This window comes from Hippocampus guttulatus, chromosome 13 (genome assembly GCF_054856545.1).
Source record: "Hippocampus guttulatus isolate MCC_2025c chromosome 13, RoL_Hgut_1.0, whole genome shotgun sequence".
Taxonomy (NCBI): Eukaryota; Metazoa; Chordata; class Actinopteri; order Syngnathiformes; family Syngnathidae; genus Hippocampus; species Hippocampus guttulatus.
Window position 1 is genome coordinate 560191 of NC_141273.1, and position 23014 is coordinate 583204.

The 23014-nt window shown below is 53.8% G+C and overlaps 2 protein-coding genes across 3 annotated transcripts; one reads left to right on the forward strand and one right to left on the reverse strand.

Moving 5' to 3' along the window:
- The first annotated feature begins 150 nt into the window (after positions 1–150).
- foxa1 (forkhead box A1) lies at positions 151–4384 on the forward strand. Its single transcript, XM_086128002.1, has 2 exons — positions 151–370; positions 2936–4384. Exons 1-2 carry the CDS (start codon positions 305–307, stop codon positions 3968–3970), a joined length of 1101 nt encoding a protein of 366 aa, XP_085984128.1. The 5' UTR covers positions 151–304; the 3' UTR covers positions 3971–4384.
- A 2006-nt stretch (positions 4385–6390) lies between these two features.
- mipol1 (mirror-image polydactyly 1) lies at positions 6391–22920 on the reverse strand. 2 transcript variants are annotated; one of them, XM_086126528.1, is made up of 16 exons: positions 22716–22920; positions 21894–21977; positions 20670–20726; positions 20439–20595; positions 19744–19818; positions 16830–16916; positions 16560–16764; positions 15237–15342; positions 14891–14990; positions 14679–14805; positions 12497–12539; positions 12254–12424; positions 10511–10564; positions 8839–8933; positions 8604–8771; positions 6391–7604 (listed from the first exon to the last, which is right to left on the reverse strand). In XM_086126528.1, the coding sequence occupies exons 2-16, from the start codon at positions 21975–21977 to the stop codon at positions 7538–7540; spliced, it is 1596 nt and encodes a 531-aa protein (XP_085982654.1). In that variant the 5' UTR covers positions 22716–22920; the 3' UTR covers positions 6391–7537. The 2 variants fall into 2 exon arrangements, with proteins under 2 accessions (XP_085982654.1, XP_085982653.1); XM_086126527.1 differs by lacking the exons at positions 20439–20595; positions 20670–20726; positions 21894–21977; positions 22716–22920 and adding an exon at positions 20153–20399 and having other exon boundaries at positions 19744–19820.
- Between the last annotated feature and the right edge of the window lie 94 nt (positions 22921–23014).

Sequence of the window (23014 nt, forward strand, 5' to 3'; positions counted from 1 at the left end):
GATGATGATGATGATGACGATGAAGATGAATGGCAGGGAGGTGGTGGAGGAGGAAGAGGAGGGCCGGACCTTCATCTTCATCAGGCGGAGTTTCTCTTCTTCTTTTTCTTCTTCTTGTTCTCGTCACCTTACTGACTCGGAGTCCTCCCGTCAGCCCCAGGACCAGCAGCAGCAGCAGCAGCAGCAGCTGGACCAGGACCAGGACCAGGACCAGGAGGAGCGGGACCGGCAGAGTGCAGGAGGTGACTCTCCTCCTCCTCGTCGTCGTCGTGGTCACGCGTGTTGGTGTTTCGGGGCGAAGGAGATGCTGGGCTCGGTGAAGATGGAAGGTCAGGAGGCTGCGGACTGGACTTGCTTCTACGGCGACGAGGTGACCGCACGCCGTTTTGTTTTCCCGCGCAAATTGACGCAGCGCACAGTCGAGGGGCAGAATTCATCACGCCAAAATTGGGACACGCGCTCATTCACGACGGGGCAAAGTTTCCAACTCCGCGCGCAGTTGGAATTTCACACACGCAAAATGATTTGCTAGCGTTTGTTTCATATTTGTTAAAAATCGTTGTTGTTTTTTTTTTAAACTTTCGTTTCCTTTTCTGCTTATTCGTTCTGATCGCTCATCGTCGTTGTTATTCACGAGTGCTGACGCGGTGGCGTCAATCAATAGAAAAAAATAAAAAAGCGTGTGGCTTCAGAGGCAAATGTGAAACGCACGAAAATAGACCGCAAAGCCATCGCATCATTTCATTTATTTGGACAATATTCGGAAGATTTAAGAGACTCGAGTCGTGCGGCAGCAGATTCGTCAAATCGTGCACTTCAACCTTTGCCACTTTGTTGGCCGTAAATGCCGTTGACGACTTTTAGTTCATTCAATGACAAAAATAAAATTATTGAAATGCCGAAAAAATAGAGTGGGAAAAACACACACACACACGACCGAACGCGCTCGTAATCATTTCCAAGTCCAACGACGTCAATTCAACACGAACGAGAGTAAAAGAAGCCGTAAAATGGAGCCCGTCGTTGAAACGGCTGCCAAGCAAGAAAACCACACGCAGCCTTTTTTTTTTCCGTCGCTCTCCTCCGCGAGTGACACAAAACAAAAATCTCACTTCACGCAAAGTCCACCACGTGAATACAAAACAAAACGATTTAATCCTCGTCATTGTCAAGATTGAATACGTAACATTCAAACGCTTTGAAAAATAAATCCAGAAAGTTCCGTGAGCAAAACAAAATCTTTTTAATTCTACCGAGTGATACTCAAGGCAACAATCAAAACGCTATTACTGTAATCGCTGATTCATACCAAAAAAAATCGCACATTTCCAAAAATCATCCCACGCCAAAAAACGAATAAATAAAATCACAGTGTCGAAAAAATCTCTGCGAAACGAAAATGAACAGTTGAAAATCACACGCGCGCGCACACGGACACGGCGAAGCGTGAAAACAACCCAGCAAAAAAGCCTCACACACTACAACATAAATCGAGTTCACCAAAAAAAAATAAAAAATCCACCATGCCAAGATAGTGTGCAAAATTGCAGCTAATAATAATAATAATAATAAGCAAGCGCTCGCGCGCACACACACACGTGGAAAAAAAAACAACAATGTTGAAAGAGCAAACAAGATGATGGTTCGAAAAAGATTTTTTTAAACCTCCTTCGTAAAAAGCAAAATGCTCCGTGCGTCCATGATCTGATTGGCTTCTCCTTACGAGTTTTACGGCCTCGCTGAGTTTTTTGTTTTTGCACGATTGTTTTTTTTTTTTTGAATTTGGATTTTTTTTTTTTGAACAACGTCCAACATGACACAACAAAATCAACCGCTTGTTGTCGGTGTAAAATGACCGAACGCAGAAACAACAGATAACGTGGGTGCTTGAAAAAGGAGCGAGACAAATGAAAAGCCTTGAAAAGGGAGCGAGCAGGTGAAAATTCACCGCACGGGGGCGCCAACAGAAACTTATCGAAACACGCGCGCGCGCACACATTAGCAAAAGGTGATGGTAGGCTGAAATCGAACAATTATTGTTCATGATCCTAAATATCATGTCACCCAAAAGAAAAATCCTACAATGAGAATTGATTTTTTTTTTCCTTCGGGGCACGCTCAGCCGCGCGCCGAAAGACTTTTCTCAATGTCGAAGGGCGAGCATCGAAGACTCAATCACGTCATCAACGGCAACTCTCAATTAATTGGCCGGCATCCATGCCGAGCAACGCAAAGCGAAGCCGAGAATGGAGGGCTTGTTTGAAAACACAAAGAGGAATCGAGGCCCGACCCCGAATGGCAACGGCTCTCGCTGCTTTCGGAGCTCTCTTTGCCTTGAGATCCCGCCTTGCAAGCTAACTGACCTGGCGCTCAAACACCCGTTGGAAACCTCAACCCTGATTTGAAAGCCCACTTTTTGAACCCCAAATTGGACTCCTCAACCGGAAAGCCTAATTCGAAACCCCAACTGGAAAAGCTAACCCTAATTTGAAACCTAAACGGGAAACTTGAAACCCTACTTTGACACCACAAGCCCAGCTCGAAATCCCGCTTTGAAGCCCTAACTAACCCTAATTTGAAAGCCTCATCCCAGTTTAAAGTCATTTGCAAACCTACTTTGGAACGCACCCCGATCCAAGCCGGAAGAAGCCGCACCTCATCTTGGCTCCAAAGGCCACTTTGACGACCTCGCCAAAGTTTTCAACCCGACGCGTAGTTTTAACCGCTACCCCCGATCCCCGATTTGAAACCCTACCGTTGGCTTTGCGTCCCGCGTCGGAAAGCCCAACTAGCCGAGCCGGACCCGTCACGCGGTCCCGTCGAACTTGACGTTCATTTCTCCACGCGGTCACCGGACGCTTTATGATCGGCGGGAGTAGGAAAGCGGCCCGGCGGCCGACTGACGCGCGCCCCGCGCCTACTTCCTGTCGTGCAGGTGTACTCCCCGATGTCGGCGGGCCTGGGGACGGCGGGCTCGGTGTCCGGCTACATGTCGGCCGGCGGCGGGGCGGCGGCCTTCAACGTGGCGTACGGCGGAGCCGGCGTGAGCCCCGCCCCCGCCCCCGGGATGGGCGTGTCCTGTCTGGGCAACGGCGGCGGCATGAGCGGGGGGGCCGTGAGCCCGTGCGGCGGCGGCGCGGGGCAGGCGCCGGGACCGCACCACCACCACCACCACGCGTACGGCGGGGTCAGTCCCGGGGCCCAGTACGGCGGCGGCGGGGTCATCGGCGGGGGCCTGAGCCTGAACCCGAACCGAGGCCGCGACAGCAAGCCGGCGCGGCGCGGCTACCCGCACGCCAAGCCGCCGTATTCGTACATCTCGCTGATCACGATGGCCATCCAGCAGGCGCCGGGCAAGATGCTCACCCTCAGCGAGATCTACCAGTGGATCATGGAGCTTTTCCCCTTCTACCGCAACAACCAACAGCGCTGGCAGAACTCCATCCGCCACTCGCTGTCCTTCAACGACTGCTTCGTCAAAGTGTCCCGCTCGCCCGACAAACCGGGCAAAGGCTCCTACTGGACGCTGCACCCGGACTCGGGCAACATGTTTGAGAACGGCTGCTACCTGCGCCGCCAGAAGCGCTTCAAGTGCGACAGGAAGAGCCCGGCGGACGGCCGGAAGGAGCGCGACGGGGGCGGGGCCTCGCCCTGCGGCCACGCCCTCAAAGCTCCGGCGCTCGCCGCCGCGTCCCCGCCGCCCGAGGGCCCCAAAGCGGCCGGCCCGCAGCCGCTCTCGTCCCTGTGCCTGCCCCCGCACGGCGTGGAGCTGAAGGCCGACGCCCACTACGCCTTCAACCACCCCTTTTCCATCAACAACCTCATGTCGTCGCCCGAGCAGCACAAACTGGACCTGAGGGCCTACGACGCCCTCCAGTACTCGTCCTACGGCGCCGGGAGGGCCGGCGATGCGCTGGAGGCGCCCTACTACCAGGGGGCCTGCGCCAGAGCGCTGCTCAACACCTCCTAGGGTGGCGGAGGGGGGGGGCTGTAAACTTTGGGGCTTGACCATCTCAAAAGGACGCCGAGCTGCGCTACCTTTTCCCACATTGTGGGCGCATTTCCTGCCTTTATTCTCCCAGTTCACCCACAACCTTCTGACTTCCGTACTGCCCGCCTCGCGCGTGGCCCTCGCCGCGTCGGAACCCGCACAAAAGTTTTGGCTTCAGACGTGTGCGGCGGGGGTTCAACGCAAAAGGGGGCAGTCCATGTCTTGGCGGCCCAACTGGGCTTGTCACATGGTGAACACTCGCCAAGTTGGTGCGGTTCCACAGATTTCGATGCAGGGGGGGCTACGGCCGCCGGCTTTATTTTTACCAGAGATTTCCTGCCTTTTCCCCACTTATTTCCCCCTCTCTTACTTCCCTATATGACCGTGGCATAGGAGAGCAAAGAGAGGAAATTAAAAGAGGGGGATTTGGTGTGTGTTTTTTTTTTTTTGGGGGGGGGGGGGGAGTAGCAATAATGAGGCCAAAAAGCGCGAAAGGGTGCAGAAATGGTCAAATAAAAATCTGAAAAAAGGCAAGAAATCGATGGCACTCGCTCCACCTTTTTTACTTTTGGAATACGTCTTTTCACAAATTTTCCGTCAACGTGTCTCGGCTCAGTGCCGCGTGCGCGAGCCGGCCGGGAAGCCGGGAAATAAGGCAGGCGAGTGGGGGGGGGGGCGAATGGTCAGCGATGACGTTGTGCTCAGTGCGAGAGGGGCGGCCAAACATCCAAAAGGGTCAAAGGTCAATCGGTCTGAGGCGGACGCAACATTTGCCTTGGCCGCCCAAGGGGTCGCGACCTCCGCCGGTGAGGATTTGGCATCGATGGGTAACGTGATGAAGATCCAAAAGTTTGCATGACGGCGACCAAACACTTCCAGCGGTTTGTGTGTCTTTTCTGCATGCTTTAACTTATTCCTTTCCAAATAAAACATCAACGCTTGGACTGGTTGATTTCTGCCGCCGTCGCTCGGAAACCAATCGGCGAGGACGACGTCGTTTGTTGTCGGCGGGGCGCCCGCATCGTGCAAAACGCGGCTTCTCTTTGCAAAGCGTCGCCATTTGCTTGGCCAATAAAAGAAGTCGGGCCACGCCCCGTGCGCGGCCCTTTGCGGCTTCTTTGGGAAGAACGTTTGGAATCGTTCGTTCCAGAACATTCCTGGGACTCATTTCAAATCCAGGGCCTTCAGTGACGTCACACACATGAACACGATACAGTATAGCACTTCATTTCAGGAGCATTTAAAACCATCAAGTATGCATTCACAATTAAGAGCAGGAAACTAAATTTACAGATATTGTCAAAAAAAAAGATGATTTAAAAATACTCAATAAAATGCCACCCAAATGACGTTACGTGATCTGAAACAAGTCTGTCCAATAAATTGCGCAATGTCGCAGTTTCATATAAGACACCAACCACACAATAACAACACAAACTATGCTTTGAAAATAAAGTTAACAGATCATTTGCATTTTGAGAATAGGCTGTACAACAGCAAATAACTGAAAATGTTGAGCTGCTGAGATTGAACGAACTTTAGTGCACGAAGGTGACTACAATGCGCCATTATAAATTGCAGGTGAGCAGATTTATTTGATACATTTTTGTAGCTTTGTCATTTTATTTCGTTACCATTAATTTAATACCAACGAAATAAAATGACATGAAGAAATGTAAAATAAAATTCATTGACTCACCAATGTAGTGCCTGTTCACTGAGCTGCAGATCGACGCGAGTGTCCCCAAACGCACCGTAGTTTGGAAGTGGCCGGCCGTGCTCCGATGTTTCCTTGCTGCCTTGGTAAAACAATCCAGTGTGGCTCCAAACACCGAATCGGTCCGTTGCAAGCAATCGGCATTCCCAGCAGCGTTTGTCAGAGGCTGTGAGCCACGGCTACCGTTCATAATTGCTCGTCTGAAAATGACGGACGAAGCCTTTTCCTCGGTGGGACAGACTCGCTAGCGCGGGAGTTGGGCGACCTCTTGGCACAATATCCAGCTTTTCGTGGGAGGTCCGTCTGGAAAATTGTGTGGAAAGTAGTTCCGCAACCAGATCAACGTCTTCTTCTTCGGCCGTTTTGGGTTAAAATGTAGCAACAGCGCCCTCTAGCAGGCGCTAATCCAATCACCGAACGCGCACGTCCAGTGTCGACGTAAGGCCTTCGAGCTGGCCCCGGTACGCAGATTCGTGATCTGATTGGCTATTGCAAGCTGACTGTGCACGTTCTTTTACTGCGGCCCCGAGCAAGTTTAATTTACCTGGCAACACAAGCTAGCTGAAATATGATTGGTTAAAAACTCTACCATAATAAATAATATTTATCGAGTGGCTTTCAATGTTATTTAAAATAACACTGAAAGCCACTCGACTAAGTGGAAATAATAGGACGTAAAGAATACAGAGAATCATTTTATTTATTTATGAAAATAAAATAACATGAATTAAATTTATGTTATCGTGTGAATGTTTAGGCCAGCAGAGAAGGCCTTGCTGGCCCTGAGGGTCCGCCACTGTATCTACGGAACGGCAATGGTGACAAGAACGGTGATAAAGTGCTGCAGACAGAACGCCAATCGACAAGTGTGGCCTGAATAAATGCCCTGAAAGGCAGCATATGGTCTCGGCGGGGGGAGGGGGAGGGGGGGGGGACACCCCCATCATCACGCCTTCAGAAAAGGCCGCGCGCACCTTCTGGCCCGAAACTTTGAAGGAGCCGCTGGTGGGTGTGGGGGAGGGGGGGGGGGGGCGCCAGGGGGGCTTTTGATGGGGATTGGAATTAATGACGTGCAATAAGACGACAATGGCGCCTTTGTGAAGGATCCCCAAAAGCGCAAAGAGACCCTTTCACAATAAAAGAGAGCCACCAACAACAGCGGCCGGCGACGTCCTCGTGTGCGGCCGCGTGACTTGTTCACGTTAACGTTGGCATGAGCGCCATTTTGAAAGCCCAAGCAAGGCTCGCCGCTGTCAACCTGACTCGAAAAAAAAAAAAAAAAAGTTGACTTGGGGGCGTCATCCCCTTTTCAAGACCCTCAGCGACTTTTGAAAGGCAAACCTTCATTTTGCCTTCCCAGCCAATTTTGGACCCTTCAAGCATATTGCCATGGCTCTCAACCTCTTTGCAAGCCTGACCCAGGCGGGCTTGAGACCCTACCTTGGCTTGAGGTGCGCACACACACACACACACACACACACACACACACACACACACACACACACACACACACACACACACACACACACACACACACACACACACACGTGCGAGCGTCAGAAGTGGGAGTGAAGAAAGGCGCTCTTTGTGGTGGACAAGCAGATTAGGGCGGCGGCGGGATTATGAGCGCGGGGACACCCAAGTTGAGCGCGAGCCGGCCGGCGTCGCCATGGACACCGCACAATTGGATGGCTGGGGGGCAATTTGGGGTGCGTGCGTGTGTGTGTTGGGCGGGGGCGAATCAATCCACTTTCTCCAAATGGCGTTTTATTGAGAGCAGAAAAGCGGCGACGTCCCGCCGATGGCGCCAAAAGATGACGTGGCGGCATTCAGACGACGGCGCGCAGGCTCCCCGTGCCCACTTTTTTCCTCAGCACTTCCACCAGACGCTCCAACCTGAAAGGCGAGTCGAGCGCGCGTTGGCTTTGGGTCAAAGAGAAAAAGCATCGGGTCAAAGAGCCAACGCGACCCCCCCCCCCCCCACCGTCTGCCAAAAAGCACGTGCGGCAAAATGGGCCGTCGTGGTTGCGATGAAACGTGGGCCCGTTGCGCAGGCATGCTCGGAAGGCCGCTTCCGAAGCCAGAAAACAAAAAGCACCCCAACCCCCCCCCCCCCCCCCGAGGGCCCCCTTTCGGACTGAAACCTGAAATTCTAATCTCAACACCGTCTTCCCCAACCCAAAAATCGAACCGTCATCTTGAAACCCCAACTGAGAAAAGCGAGCCGAAAAAAGATCTGGAGCCCCCGACCGCAAACGACCCCCTCCGCATCGAACCCGAACGGGACACGGCTCGTCGGCGAAGTGCACAACTCGGAAAAAGTTGGAAGACGCGGAAGATTCCATCAGTGCCCCCCCCCCCCGCCCCTTTGAGCAAACACTCGTCTCTATTCGGCGAGTCGTCTCCATTCACAGTGGCCCCGCCCCCCGCTGGCAGCCAAATTACAGCGGAAAGCCCCGATCGGGTTTGAGCCCGGGCGACTTAATCTGTTTTCATCACCATCTCATCGCTTCATCTTCAGCCCGATGAGACAGGAAGTGGCGTTGCGCCGCCGCGGATTACTTTGCCGCTGACACGCGGGGGGGGGCCGCGAGGACACGAATATCAATGAGGTTGCAGGCGCCATCGATGACGTCGTAACTAACTTCGATCGCGGCACGCCGAAAATCAACGGGGGGGGGGGGGTCACGCCTAGCGTCCGCCTGGCGCTCGACGCCCTCGGAAATCCATCACGCCGCGGACGAGCGTCGACATCGATCGGGATTAGCGCGATTTATTTCTCAGTTTTATCTTTGGTTTGATTTTACCGACGGGATTTTGTCAAGATGTATTTTTTTGGGGGGGGGGGCAGGGGCAGGTGCTCGGTGAATACAGTGAGACGCGCACGCTTCATACCTGCGGACGTTCTCGCTGGCGTCTCGCTCCGCCTCCCGGCAGCGTCGAAGCTCCGCCTCCACATCCAACTTGTCCTCGGTCAGCCGCCGGAGCTGAGTCAGGAGCGGCGGAGCCCGGGGGGGCTGCCCGTTGTCGGCGCCGGCCGGAGCCTCCGCCGGCCGCTCGGCGCTAAAAGAAGGCAAGCGTGAGGCGCGGGGGGAGCCCGCCGACGCGCGGCGGCCGAAGGGCGGCTGACCTGCGCCGGGCCCGCAGCCGCTCGAGCTCCGCCTCCAGCCGCTTCCTGTCCTCCAGGGCCGCGTCCCGCTCCCGCCGAAGTTTCGTCAGCTCCTCCTGAATGGACGCAGGGCCAAACGGGGGAGATGTGACGGGTTGAGGCCTTCGACGCCGGCGCCCGCCGACATGAGCAAAATGTTGAAGGCCCGTTTCCTCGCTGCTCCTTTCCTGCCTCCTTGCCCCTCGTTTCCTCTTTCCTCGCTCCTCCTTTCCTGTCTCCTTGCCTCTCGTTTCCTCGCTCCTCCTTTCCTGCCTCCTTGCCCCTCGTTTCCTCTTTCCTCGCTGCTCCTTTCCTGCCTCCTTGCCCCTCGTTTCCTCGCTCCTCCTTTCCTGCCTCCTTGCCCCTCGTTTCCTCACTCCTCCTTTCCTGCCTCCTTGCCCCTCGTTTCCTCTTTCCTCGCTCCTCCTTTCCTGTCTCCTTGCCCCTTGTTTCTTCTTTCCTCCTTTCCTGCCTCCTTGCCCCTTGTTTCCTCGTTTCCTCACTCCTCCTTTCCTGCCTCCTTGCCCCTCGTTTCCTCATTTCCTCGCTCCTCCTTTCCTGCCTCCTTGCCCCTCGTTTCCTCTTTCCTCGCTCCTCCTTTCCTGTCTCCTTGCCCCTTGTTTCTTCTTTCCTCCTTTCCTGCCTCCTTGCCCCTCGTTTCCTCGTTTCCTCACTCCTCCTTTCCTGCCTCCTTGCCCCTCGTTTCCTCATTTCCTCGCTCCTCCTTTCCTGCCTCCTTGCCCCTCGTTTCCTCTTTCCTCGCTCCTCCTTTCCTGTCTCCTTGCCCCTCGTTTCTTCTTTCCTCCTTTCCTGCCTCCTTGCCCCTCGTTTCCTCGTTTCCTCACTCCTCCTTTCCTGCCTCCTTGCCCCTCGTTTCCTCTTTCCCGTCTCCTCGCCCGTTAAGTGGACGGCCGCTGGGTGGCTCACTGCGGCGGCCGTGTCACTCAGGACAGGAAGTGGGCCCCCAGCCGGGATGACAGAGAGACCCCCCCACCTCCCGCCCGAGCTAATGACCCCCCCCCCGCCCCCCCACCCCGACCGTCATGAAGAGGAAGGAAACGGAAGACAGAGTGTGTGTCTTCTCCTGCAGAGTCAGGCCGGTGTCTTCAAACGACGAGGCGCTCATTAATCGGCGCCGCATGCAAAGGAGGTCACCGGCGCGCCGACCTTTAATGCGACGGCTGAAGGTCGCCGCCTCTGCCGTGACCGCCCAAAGGACCCGTACGAGCGATTCGGAGGGACGAAAGCGATCGGAAACGGATTCAAACCATCCAGCGAAAGCAATCGGCCCAAAGCCACGAAGAACGATTTGGCGAAAAGCGAGTCGACGGCCGCGGACGAAGGCCTCGGCCAAGAGGGGCCAATTCAAGGAAGCGGAGATGCACAAAGGCGAGGGGGGGGGGGGGGGGGCTCGGCGCTTGGCCGGCTGCTGATCCGACGTCAGCTGTTCAATTAAAAGCGTCTCCGCGCTCTAATCCCCCCCCCACCCCCTTCTTAGGACCCCCATTAAGAGCTACATTGACAACGACACGTCATAGATTGCCGCAAACCGACCAAAGACGAAGAGTCGAGCGCGCCAGCCGGAAAAAAGAAATAAATCGCAGCAGACGACGAAGACCTTGTCTTTTGGTGTGTGTGTGTGCGTGTGTCGTACCTTGGCGGCCCCCTGCTCCCTCTCCCGCATGACTTCCTGTTGCAGCTGTCGACACTGCAGACAAGTGAAAGAGCGACGCCGTGTTAGCGCCGCCAGACGAGGGCCTCGCAATTTGAGCGGCGGAATGACACCAGGGGGGGGGGCCCGCATCTTCCTTGGCAATCGTTTTTGGGCTTGACTCAAAGTCGGCTATCTTGCCGGGGGGAGCTTCCAAACCCGACGCGGGGGGGTCACCGTCCTCGACCGAAAGTCGGCAATTGTAAACATTTTTTTTTGCCGCGTGACTGAATCCAAACCCCCCACGCCCCCCCCCCCCCCAACGTAACCAGTGCAGTACATTGGTTCAGTGGGACCGCCATGCAATACATTTCAACCGAATTAGTGAACAAACGTTTGTTTTTTTAACCGCGGCGCAAACATCGAAGCGGCGCGTCGTGTCCGCGCGGCTTCCGATGCTCACCTGCTTCGACACGCGGGCCTCGTGCGCTACCGGATTTTACTGCCGGTCCTGATGGGAGGGCTCAGGATTGGGGAGGGAGAGTACCCGCTGTCAAAAGTTTGACAACCGCAGATTGATGAACTGAGAACTTGAATTGAGGAAAAAAAAAAAAAAAAGGGGGGGGGCAGGTTATCGTGGCGGTCCGGCAGGGAATGGAACCGGCAACCCGGCAGCAGCTGCACACATTTAATAAGCTTGTAATGACCCGATATGAGCTCAATAAAGGCTGTGGGGGGGGGGGCAGTGGAAGAGGCGCGACACCCCCTTCGTGCCGACGCGCCCCCCCCCCCACTCCCCCAGCCTTCCAATATTTCGCACAAGTCCCGGCAGCGGCGTCCGATAATCCCTGAGAGATGAGGAGAGGGAGCGAGGGATGGCGGGGGGGGGATCCTCCAACATGGAGTGTTCTCGCTCTCTTTCTCTCTCGTGCTCCGCCGGGGATTACGCGCGCTTTGAAACATATTTGAGGCGGCGGGGCGGCATTAAGGTGTTACTGTGGAGGGTGGTGTTAACGCCGAGGGGCGGGGTGTTAAAAGACGGCGCGCCGCCGACACTCGCGGGACTTAGCGGCGCGCTCGGCCCGCAAGGCGGCGGGTTAATGGCGGCGGATGAAGCCTCCGCGTCGCCCGACAACTTTCTGCCGGCCCTTCGCGGGCAAAAGCTTGAAAAAGGCCAGAAAATCACAACCAAAACAAAAATGAGCAAAATGGCTTTTTTTTTTTTTTAGACTGATGCCGATTCCGATATTGAGCAGAATCAATTCCAACGCGCCATTGATCTGATAATGAATTTTTTAAAAATGCTCTTTGTGATTTTGGTGGTCTTCACAAAATGCACACGTGCATCGCATGGACAAAAGTCGGCCTTCCCCTTTTTTTTTTTGTCTTCGGTTATCACGCGGGGCCGAAACGCAACGCTGGCTCGCACGCGCTCCGCTTTGAAAAACGTTTCGGGAGGGGTGCGCGGGGTTCTCTTGCGCGATATTTGGCGGGCCCGAGTTGCGATGGATTGAAGACGCGACTTTGGATTTCAAACGGCGCTTCGCCTTTGTTTGCTCGCGCACGGCAACCCGAGACGTCTTGTTTTGAGGCCTTCTCGTCTGGAGAGCGCAACGTCGTCCGCGTCGCGCCGCCCTTGTTTTATGCAAATATTTGACTTGAAGGAGGCGCGGCGGCGAAAACACAAACGCGTCGCGGGACGCGCACGCAAACACACACACACAAAAAAAAAAAGGCGAGGCAGACCTCGGCGAGCGAGCCGTCTCGCTGCTCCATGACGACCCTCATCTCCTGCGCCGCCACGTCGCCGCGCCGCCGCGAGGCCGCGCGCACGCGCTCCACCAGGGCCCGGCCGAAGCGGGCCACCTCCTGCGCCGAGGCCGACGTGCGCACGCGCTCCAGGAGTTCCGCCGCTTCCTGCCGGGTGGCGGAAGGGAGGCTGAGCGCCGGCGGGCGGGGGGGGGGGGCGAAGGAGGAAAAGTCTCTTACCGAGTCGCCGTCGCCAAGGGCCGACGCCGAGGGCCGGTCGCACCTGCGCACACACACACACACGTGAGGACAAACCGGCGTGACGCAAACAACGCAGGTTGAAGGTGACCTGCTTTTTTTTTTTCCGTTCCATTTTTGCCAAAAGTGAAACGGACGATTGCTGTGCATGAACACAGCCACCCCCCCCCCATTACCCCCCCAGCTCTCGCGATGGACTAGGGAGCAGGCCGCGAGCTCGCCTCGCTTCTCGCCCGCTTGTTCATGTTGCGTCTTTTGGGATCTCGGTTGCAGCTTCCTGCTGGTTTGTTTGTTTGTTTGTTTTTTCGTCTCGTCGCATGTCGGGTGTTCTCGCACGTTTGCGTGCGTTTGGGTTGGTGCGCGTTTGCGCCGGCCGTCGATTGTTCTGGCCCGTCCGTGGCGGATCTCGGCCCTCTGCGATCGCCCTGCTTTCTGCTCGGCGGTTCTTCTGGTTTCTCGCTAGCACGTTGTCGTTGTCGTTGTCGTTGGCTCTCGCTAGCCTTTTGGCAGCATCTTCCTTTTGGAGCTCGGCTTCGCTTCCCGGAGCTCCGGAATCGTCGCCGGTGATGCTGAAAGGTTCTTGCAACTTGTCTTGCTTCTCGCCGATTCTCGTTAGAACGGTTCTCGGCGAAGCTCCTCGGGTTGCGGTCGTCACTTTTGGGTTCTTGTACATTTGTGGCGGTGGTTCTTGTAGCTTCTTCTTGGACCTTGATGGGCTTTTTCTTTTTTTTTTTTTTTTCCCCCCTTGCACATTTTCGGCGCTTCGGCCGACGGATGCGAAGGCGCTAAGATTACGAGCCGCCGTCCTCCTCCGGGGAAGTTCTTCATTGAGCCCGGCGCTGTTTTGCTGTAATAAACTGTAATAAGATGGCCGACGCGGCGCAGCTCTGCGGGGAACAGCAGGTAATGAAAGACCAGCCGCCTCCAATAAAGCTCCTCTAACACCGCGCTTACGGCTCGGCAGCTCGCCTCGCGCACGCTCGCGCGCGCACGCACTCAGCCGCCGCCATTACGAGGATCAAGAGTGCGAGCGACAATTAAGTTCTCATTTTGGAAAAAGTTGCCGTGCGTCAAACTGCGGCGGAACAATTTGACGCAAACACTTTTCACACAATTAGCAGAAAATTATCCCCCCCCCAACCCCAACACACACACATGTGCGCTAACAGATACTGTCGACACACGGACACAGGCACAGGCACAGGCACAGGCACGGGCACAGGCACATAGCCCTGACAGATGGAACATGATCGTCCATATTCGCTCCCTCATAAAAAGGATTGCGGCCGCCATATCAATCACCCCCTCATCCTGGGCTGGGGGGAATTTCGCGTGTATCTTCGGGTGTGTGTGTCGGGGCTATGGGCTTGTGAGTGTGGGGGGGCTGGGGCTTTAATCTCTAATTAGGTTTGCGTGTCTATTTGGCGGCTCCTCGGCTGACGAGAGCTCATTTCGCAGCTTATGAACAAGAATTGGCGGCGGCGCGCGCTCGGCGCAAATAAACTATTTGGAATATTCGAGTGGCAAATCCACTTTATTTTAAAACAACAAGCAAAGCCGTCACCAAAATATATATATATATATATTTTACTTGGGAAAACAATTTTAATTTGAAGGGCAGCCATGTCAATCACGTGACTGGCACGCATGAGCAAAGTCAAGTCTGCGAGCTAACAATGCTAAGTGGCATTTCCTTTGGAGGCTTTTATCTGTCGCGCGTTACGAGCGATTGTTTAAATGGCTGCTTGTCAAAAGACTTTGGTTTGGAGAAACTTTGCAAAAGGGTTCGCCACCCTGGATGACATCATCATCATGTCATTCAAGAGGCAGACACGCTTCATCTCTAGAAACGAGCTAGCTACGCGCGCTTATCTCTATCCCACATTGGACTTTTATTTTGAAAACTTTGCTGTTTTGAAGGGAATCCGACAGTCGCCCGGGACCAAAACACCTTCGTCAATTACAGGACTGACACTTGCGCGCTCATGTGTGCCTCCGACGGGGCTTTTTATTTTGAAAGGCATCCACCGGAAACGCGTAGCACCGTCGTGCGATTCGTCACAATGGACCAAATGGCCCGACCGAGCGACCCCGCGACACTTGTTGGCGCGCGCATATAAATTGGATGGTGAAATACAAAAGTGCTTCTGGTGCGCGTGCTTACTTGGCAGCCTGCTGCAGCCTCGCCACGTGGCGCAAGGCCTCATCTCGCTCCTCGTTGGCCAACAGGACTCGCGACATCATGGCCTCGTCTCGGGTCTTGCGAGCGCTCAACAACTCGTCCAAGAACGCTGACGGGACGAGAGGGGCAAAAATTCACGGTGAGGGCGACCGCGTCGGGCCGGGCCGTCGTTTCGGCCGTGGAGCCGCGCTCACCCGAAGGCGCCTCCCAGTCTCGGGCCCGCTTGGTGTCGGCCATCGGCTCCGCCTCCTTCCTCTGTAGCTCCTCCTCCTTCAGGCTCAACTGCTCCAGCAACTGAAATAAACATCAGGCGGGTTGGGTGTTCGTCGACGCGGCGGTTTGCTCGGCTAATGCTAATGGGATGGCCGTTCAGGTGTTTGTTGACGCCGAGGCTAGACTCCTAGAGAGTCCGATTCTGTTGTTTCTGGACGCGAGGTCGGGTTTTCACAAACACAGAGTTGGGTTTTGGCGGGCTCGCCGCGGGGGCGCTCAGTCAAAATTTTCTCTCTACTCTGCGTGTGGCGTGCGGAGACTTCAAACCTTCTTGTTGGCGTCCCTCAGCGCATCCAACTCTCGGAGCAGCAGGGACACCTTCTTGTCGGCGTCCGGAGGCGGGGCTCGACCGTAGGTTGCCGCCTCGCGATGGCTGCCGGGGGACAGGACGGGTTCAGTCAGATGAGCGCACGGACAAGAAGAGAAGACGGCGCCCGTCAGATCCCCGCTAGCACGTGGTTAGCGCTCTGGCCGCGCGCCGGCGTCTGGCTAGCACGCCGTCAGCGCTCGCAAGACAAGACGGGAGGCGGCGCGGCGGACGAGCGCCGTCCGTCGTCATCGGTAATAGCGGCGGCGAGCGGGTTCTCATCTCGCCTGAAAGGTCAGGCTGCAGCTTCTTGCCGTAATAAAGTGGAGAAATAACATGGCCGCCATGCTAATTGAGTGTTTCTAATATCAAGTGTTTCTAATCTAACTTTGACTTCTCCTATTTTGGGCGCGCGGCTCATCAAATCTCCCGTTTAATAGGTCACGGCGACGCCGGAAAGAAGAAAGTTTAATCAAGCGTCTAATAAGCCTGCCAGCAATTTTCAATATGAGCGCCTCGCTCCCGTGATTGTGGTCATGTTATTATTTGGATTGGGTGGGATCTTTCCCGTCTTGCGTCTCTCTCTCTCCCCTGAACACCCCCCCCAACCCCCCCCTTCAAAGACAACATGGACAGTTTAGCACTGTTAGCATCCAGTGTAGCGGTTGACCTGCAATCTGGCGCGCTGTTAGCACCCGATTAGCGCCCTGCCCGGATCTCATGGTGGTGGCCCAACAGCTGGCCCCTCGCAGCTGAAGTCAGAGGTCAGCCATCTTGCGTTGCCATCGTGACTGACCCCGTCTGTTGGGATTTGGCTGAAAACGCCGTTCTCCCTGCGTTTGTTTTATGCCGGGACCCCTCGATGGACTAATGAGAGCCTCTCCGAGAACCACCTTGACTGTTAGCATCAAACATTCAGAGTAAATTAGCTCAGTAGGGCGAATTGTGCCCTCAAGAGGATCGGCTTAAATTCCGCAGCAATTCTTTCCCCGATGGGCTTTGCTTTCATTTCATCGTTGACGGTTGTGACAACGCGATGCAGACGAAATCTTTGAGTAGTACTCGGAAAGATGTGATAAGAAGGAAATTTGACGTCGCGTTCTTACTGACAAAATATGCACGCAGGGCAGTCGAGAGAGAGCTCAGGTTCGGCAACGTAAGATGGCCGCCGGCGGCTCGACATCTTGCTCCGGTGAAGACGCGGCATCGTTAGTCCGGTCAAATACAAGTCCGCGGTGCCCCGTGAGCGCCCCCGTTTGCGCTTGGCCGTCGCGTTGGATAACCTGCTGACAAGGAGCCCTCCCGCTGTAGGACCACCAGAACCCCCGCTGGTCTCAGGACCCGACGGAGAGCTTCCAGTGGCCGAAAATTCCGCCTCCATGTCCGTGGCGCCCGCCGACGTTCGGGAGGACGCCGGGTAAGGCGTTCGCCGGTGGGCCGGAGGAGGGGTGGCGCCGGTACGGGGTGCCACCGGGGGAACCTGCGGGACTGAGACAAAAACAGGAGCGAGATGGACAAAGATTCGCGAAATGTTCCGGCGAAAGGTTTCTTACCCGCAAGGTCGGCGGCTGGTTCGGCGGCGGAGCGCTGAGCGGGCGAAGGAAGCCGCCGCCGCAGTTCTTCGGTCACTTGAGGGTTATCTGACAACATGGAGCAATCGTTGCCCATCAGAGCTCAACAACGATGACCTCGGCGCTGTGTACCCTCTGCCCGAGTCCCGGATCGGGGACTTGTCTTCTGTCAAAGGCCTCAATCTGTTGCCGGTCTTTACTCCAGATCAACTTCGCAATCCGGTCGCTGCTTTTGTCTCTGGTCAGTCTGGCCCCAGCCCCTAACCTGGACCAGATTTCCCCTCTGGTCTAGGTCTTGTCTTCGTCCAATTGCTCAGTCTGGCCCTAGTCTCGTCTCTCGCTCAAGGTCCAAGGTTTCACTCTGCTCTTTGGGTCATGCCTGCAGTTTTGTCCCGGTGGAGGCTCTCACTCCAATATCGGTCATGTTTCTGGCCCGTCTCGTCTCAGACTTTTCGGTGATCCAAACACGATCTCGTTCCTGCACTGAATTCTCATTCGGGGCTCTTTTTTTTTGGGGGGGGGGGGGAGGTGGGGGGTTCTGGTCCTAGTTTTGTCTCTGGTCAGAGTCACTAAGGTTCCGTCTTATCTTCTCGTCTCCGATCAAAGTGCGCCGTCTCATGCCCGGTCAAAGTTATCACTCCGCTCTGAACCCGGTTTTGACCTTTGACCCGAGAACCGGTTTTATCCCCGGCTGTGGTCGTGACTTTGAAGGCGAGCGCCGAGCGGGGGTCGCGGGGAGCGGGGGATGGACTTGTGGACTTTGAAGTCACTTTGAAAGTGTCCGTGCGGCTCCGTGATTAATGGGAACAGTTTCCTCGGGCTGGCGAAGGATGTCTAAATCCTTCTAAATGAGCGTTCACGCTTCGCACTCGCTTTGAAGTCTTGTCAAAGATGGAAAAATGTGCGGAAAAAAGGCGAAACGCAAAGGCCAATCGGGGGTCCAATCTCCGCCAGCCAATGGGGAGCCGGCGGGGGGGGTGCGGCGCTGCGCCCCCCCCCTCCCCTCCCCTCCCGGCGTAATAGAAACTAAAGTCCATTAATTTTTTAAGCTTGATTAATAGATTTTGTGCGGCGGCGGAGGCGGCGCGGGAAGTTTGCCGTGTTTTCCAGCTGACTGCATGAATATTAATGACGGTGTGGTGCTGATTAAATAAGCTTCATCGCAAATCCAAGACAATCCAGCTCTGATCTTTCCCGCCGTGCCGCCGCCGCCCGCAATTTCCATACCGACAGGACGGCGAGAACCACGCACACAATCAATCAACACGCGGGAGCACGCGGCCGCCTCTCGCCCGACACAAACAAACCCCGGCCGGCGATCGATCGCCGATCGGCTTGACGACGCACCTCAACGTCTGCTCGACAAAACGCGTATTGACACATTTGATGACAAACGAGAACTCGAGGGGACGCACGACATCAAAGTTTTGACACCAAGAGCAGAAAGAGCCTTCATTTCGACTTGTCAACAGTTTTTTTTTTCCCTCCCAAGATTTGAAGACGTACAACTGAATACATTTGCGACTCCAAAGTGTGGACTGCGGGTGTTGATTTCCCGGCCACCGTGCTTCTCATCTCCAACGGTTGCTGTCGTTTCTTCTCTCGACACGACTTGCCGTCTTTCTACGGTCCTCCGAGTGACTTTGGGCTCGAAGTTGCAAGCTGCGCCGCCTGCTTCTTATTTAGGTAGCTGAATGAGGCCTCGGTCACGCGTTCGCCCCCTGGTGGTCGGCCGACTACAGTTCGACTCGATCGTGACGCTCAAGTCGTGATCGCGAACGGTACGGCCCAGGCAGGACCTCAAAACTGAGGCAGGAGGATAAATGTCTCAAAACTGAGACATTTATCAAGGTCCAAAAATTGGACCTTGATAAATGATTTTTTTTTAAAAGGCATTTTTATTCAACCTTGTATCATCGTCAAAGAGAGCAGGCTATTTGACACACTTTAGATTGGTCCAATTTTTTTTTTTTTTAAATAAAAATAATACACTCCCACAGTGGACCGCCCAATAGAACATATGTGTGAAAACGGACTCAAATGTAACATCAGAGGTTTGAGCCCAACATCAACGATTGGTCATATCTATTAGAAGACATACTAAGAACAAGTCTCTCTCTCTCACACACACACACACACACAGTACAGAGATTTGTGCTCTAACACATGCTGACATAGAACGTGACAGATGTGAGTAGAAGTGAGAGCTTGTACAGCTATCAAAAGATGCACCAAGTACACTTTGTACACGAGAGACTGCTCGTGCACGCACACGCACGCAAACAAGCACACACACACACACACAGAAACAATTCAGCGCAAGCAGACAGATACGAGGCAGCCTCCTCTACAACACAACAAATACAAGTGTGTGTGCGTGGGGGGGGTGTGGGGGTGGACCACCCAGCCTGCAGATTAAAAGCTTCACATGACCCCCCCCCCTCCCAATTCACTCGCAGCCTTTTCATTACATTTATCTACTGTGTGTGTGTGTGTGGGGGGGGGGGGGCGAGTGCTTTCATCAATATGTGTGGTGATTGACAAGCCACATGCTGTATGTATTTGGATGGATGGACTTAATAGCAGATCAGGTCAGTGGACTCAAGGACAGTGTGTGTGTGTGTGTGTACAGTACACAGAGAGGGACACTGACACACACACACACACACACAAGTAGATAGATCAATGTATGAGTAGTCTTCTTTTCTGTGGTGTTGCTGGTGTAAAGAGACAGAGCGCCCCTCGGTGGACAAACTCACACACTCCAACTCCGAAGCCTTCAGCATTTGCGGCTATGCCCGATTTGTCAGCCAGTGCGCCGCGCAGCGCTAACACGCGTGCGGTTGCCGTGTGCCGCGGGATCGGTGTGATGCGTTTCTGTTGTGTAGTTGTGTACCTGTGTACATGTCCACCAGAGAGTCTCTGAGTTCTTTGCCTGGTGTCCATGTTGAGTGTTCTGAACTCTGTGGGACTCTGGAGAAAAAAAAAAAAAAAAAATGCTAAGAGCAACCTGGCGTTGAGCGCGAGGATATCAGTTTGTGGAGCGGACACGTTGTTAGGCCTGTCAGGGACCCACCCGGACCCACTGACACACTCACTGATTTTAAGTCATGATTATTGCTTTAGGGTTTAGTTACATGTCTAAATGTAGCATACATACACTTACATATACACACACACACACACGCACGGCTAAAGTCAAGGCGCTTCTTCCTCAAGAGCACTTGAAAACAGCCATTCGTGCCTCGGTCACATCTCGCCGCTGACTGAACGAGTGACAAATGACGATGGCGGAAATGTCTTACTGGCGCAGCAGCTGCAGCCGCAGGTGACGCATCTTCTTTTTGGCTTTCTGCACCGCCAGCCGAACGTCCGCCGCTTTAACCCGAGACGCCATGGCCAATGACGGCCATTGCCATGGCAACACGCGCACACGCGCCGGTACGCCGGCTGAAATATTGATGAGCTCAGCGGATCTGCTGTCAATCAATTTTTAGGTGGCTGAAAACATGAAAGACGCACGGAGCGCAGCAAATTTATCTTCACGTGTTTATTTGTGAATTCATTCATTGTTTTTCGATGATTGGTCACTCTGTTGGTCGTCCAGCAGTTTGTTGAGCAACTTTACGTCCACGCGGTGCTTCATGACAAAGCGACCGTTCAGGTGGAAGACGGGAATGTCCCACTTGTACTTGTCTCGCCACGCTCGGTTCTCCGGACGACTGATGTCGACCTGCCGCAGGACAAACTGACGTGCGCACGGGCGACAAACATCGGTGCCCGGCCGCTCATCCGTCCGTTCGGTTATTTGCGACCACTCACTTTATGTTTGAGTGGCTGCAGTGCTTCTTTGGCTTCATCGCACAGAGGACACGGATCCTAAAAACAAAATAGCCAAGTTAGCTTACTGGCGTTGGCGTTCTTGACCGTTGAATTAACACCTTTAGCAACACGAGCAAGCCACCGCGTTAAAATTCAAAACAAAGCTGCCATGTTTTTGTTTTCACTCACGACAGACGAGCAACATACTGCACTCCCAAAATCAACTGTTAACATTAACATGCTCCTGCTGTCACATTAGCAAATCATTAGCATTAGCGCGTGTCTTATACGCTACCTTGATGAACAAAGTGAAAACTAAAAAGAGAAGCGGTTAGCATTAGCACGTGAGCGGTGGTATAATACAAGCTTAGCATTAGCAATCCATTCGCATTAGCATGTGTCTTACAGGGTGTGTGCTCCGGCACTCCAGTTTTGGTGGAGTTGAATGACAAATTTGAACTTTGGGTTTCCAAACCGTGGGCGTGAACCAGTAATCGACGCAAACGAGTTGGTCGACTTGTAGCTGTCAAATGGGGCGATGGTTACCTCTTGACAGCCCATCCGTATTTGAATGGACCATCGCTACTAGTCCCTTGCGGCTGAAGCCAGGGGCATCCGCCTTACGTTGCCATTGGTAGCGACAGCTCCGGTTTCTTTTTTTTTGTTTTGTTTTGCTGAAAAGCCTGTTATCAGTGCGTGTTTTACACCCGCATGATGTAATGAGAGGCTCTTAAGGAATAAACTTTTCTGTTTGCTTCGACTGGTCAGAGAATATTATCTCAGAATCGTCACCTACACAGGATGGGCTTTCCCGTCATTTCATTGTTGACGGTTCTGACAACTGAATGCCGTTGAATCTTGGAGTAGCACTCAGAGACACACCTTATAAGAGAAAATTGAAAATTACATTTCTCCAGATGCACGTAGCGCTTCTCCCAACTGTATGCCATGCAGTATATGCATTTTCACCATAGAGACAGAAAATAACGTGAAGACGACGCGGAAGAATCAATGTATTCAAATTAAGCGGGCTTATTCGCGAGCGGCTACGTTAAATGCCCGCCCAGTGGCTTCACTTCTCCCGATGGCGAGAAAAAGCGGCATTGTTGGGCCATTTCCATTTCGCTCCGTCCCTTATGGATGGAAACAATAGTGGGATGGAGCGTTAACACGGTCAAGGGTTGGGGTTGGGGTTGGGTATGTTAGCATTAGCATGCACGTTACCTTGGTGTACAGTGTGAGAACGGGTAAGTTGTCGCGACAGTAGCGCCTGACATGTGACACGCGTCGCAGCACAAGAGTTAGCATCTGGGAAGAGAAACAAAACGAAATAGTTGCTAACCTGTCTGGGTCACATGATCTTCAGTCACACTGTCTGGGTCACGTGATCTTCAGTCACAGTGGCCGGCCAATCGCAGAACAGGAGCGCTCAAATCAACCAAGACGACATCACGACCACCTCACGTTGATGACGTCGAAGGAGCAACAAGTCTCCCAGCGCACATAGTGGCACGGTGTTCTTGAGAAAGTTTAATATGTGGTACCAGTATATTTCTTTACGTTCTCTTTCATTGTTTTATACAAACCAGTGCTTTTTTTTTCTCTCTCTCAAAAACAAAACATTGATGTTTTTAGGCAGGCATGTCTCCGGGTTTTTTTTTCTCACCCGGGACTAAATTGGGGCTTGACTGAGAAAAAAAAAATCTGAAATACATTTTAGAATATTAAATAAAATGCGGGTGGGGTTGAACTGCGACTATACAAGTTTCTATCGGGGTTCGAGCACCCACAGGCACCGGTGTCGCGCCATGACAACATGGCGGAAACGTCACGGAGGACCCGGATGTTGGGCTTCCTCCTTTAGTTGGTGGGCGTCACGTCTGATTTGAAAATCAGCAACTTTTCACCGAGTCTCCTACCATAGTCACACTACGTCAGTTGAGCTCAAACAAAAACAAAATCTAAAATGCAAAATGGTGCATCCTTGCGTGTCACCCGTCCTTGTTAGCCCGTTAGCTCACGTGGAAAGTGTCGAAGTTAACTCACCGAGAAAAGTGGCGACGAGCGAGACGATTCGTCACGCTTTTTGTCCTCAACCCTACAAATGGAAGCTTGTTGATTTTGCGGGGAACCACAGGCGAGAACGTTTACAGGCAACCCTCGCGTCCCTCCTTTTCCATTCCTGTTTAGCTTGTTCCTTTGCAGCTGGTGTTACTTCGCCTTCAGTTTTTTTTGGCTAGCTTCAAATGCAAGACCGCCACCTGCTGGACTGGAGCGAGTTAACATTCAATTTGCAATTCTGAAACGTTCCATGACTTCTAATTGTGTTTCCGTTTTCAGTTGCC

Bases quoted from the DNA above. Each gene is read 5' to 3' on its own strand.
- foxa1 (XM_086128002.1), top strand. From the start codon at position 305: ATGCTGGGCTCGGTGAAGATGGAAGGTCAGGAGGCTGCGGACTGGACT. The intron at 371-2,935 runs GTGACCGCACGC...CCTGTCGTGCAG, and splicing joins CTTGCTTCTACGGCGACGAG to GTGTACTCCCCGATGTCGGC.
- mipol1 (XM_086126528.1), bottom strand. From the start codon at position 21,977: ATGCTAACTCTTGTGCTGCGACGCGTGTCACATGTCAGGCGCTACTGT. The intron at 10,565-12,253 runs GTCTGCCTCGCC...ACTTGTCTGCAG, and splicing joins GAGACGGCTCGCTCGCCGAG to TGTCGACAGCTGCAACAGGA. The intron at 8,934-10,510 runs GTACGACACACG...GCGTCCATTCAG, and splicing joins GGGAGCAGGGGGCCGCCAAG to GAGGAGCTGACGAAACTTCG.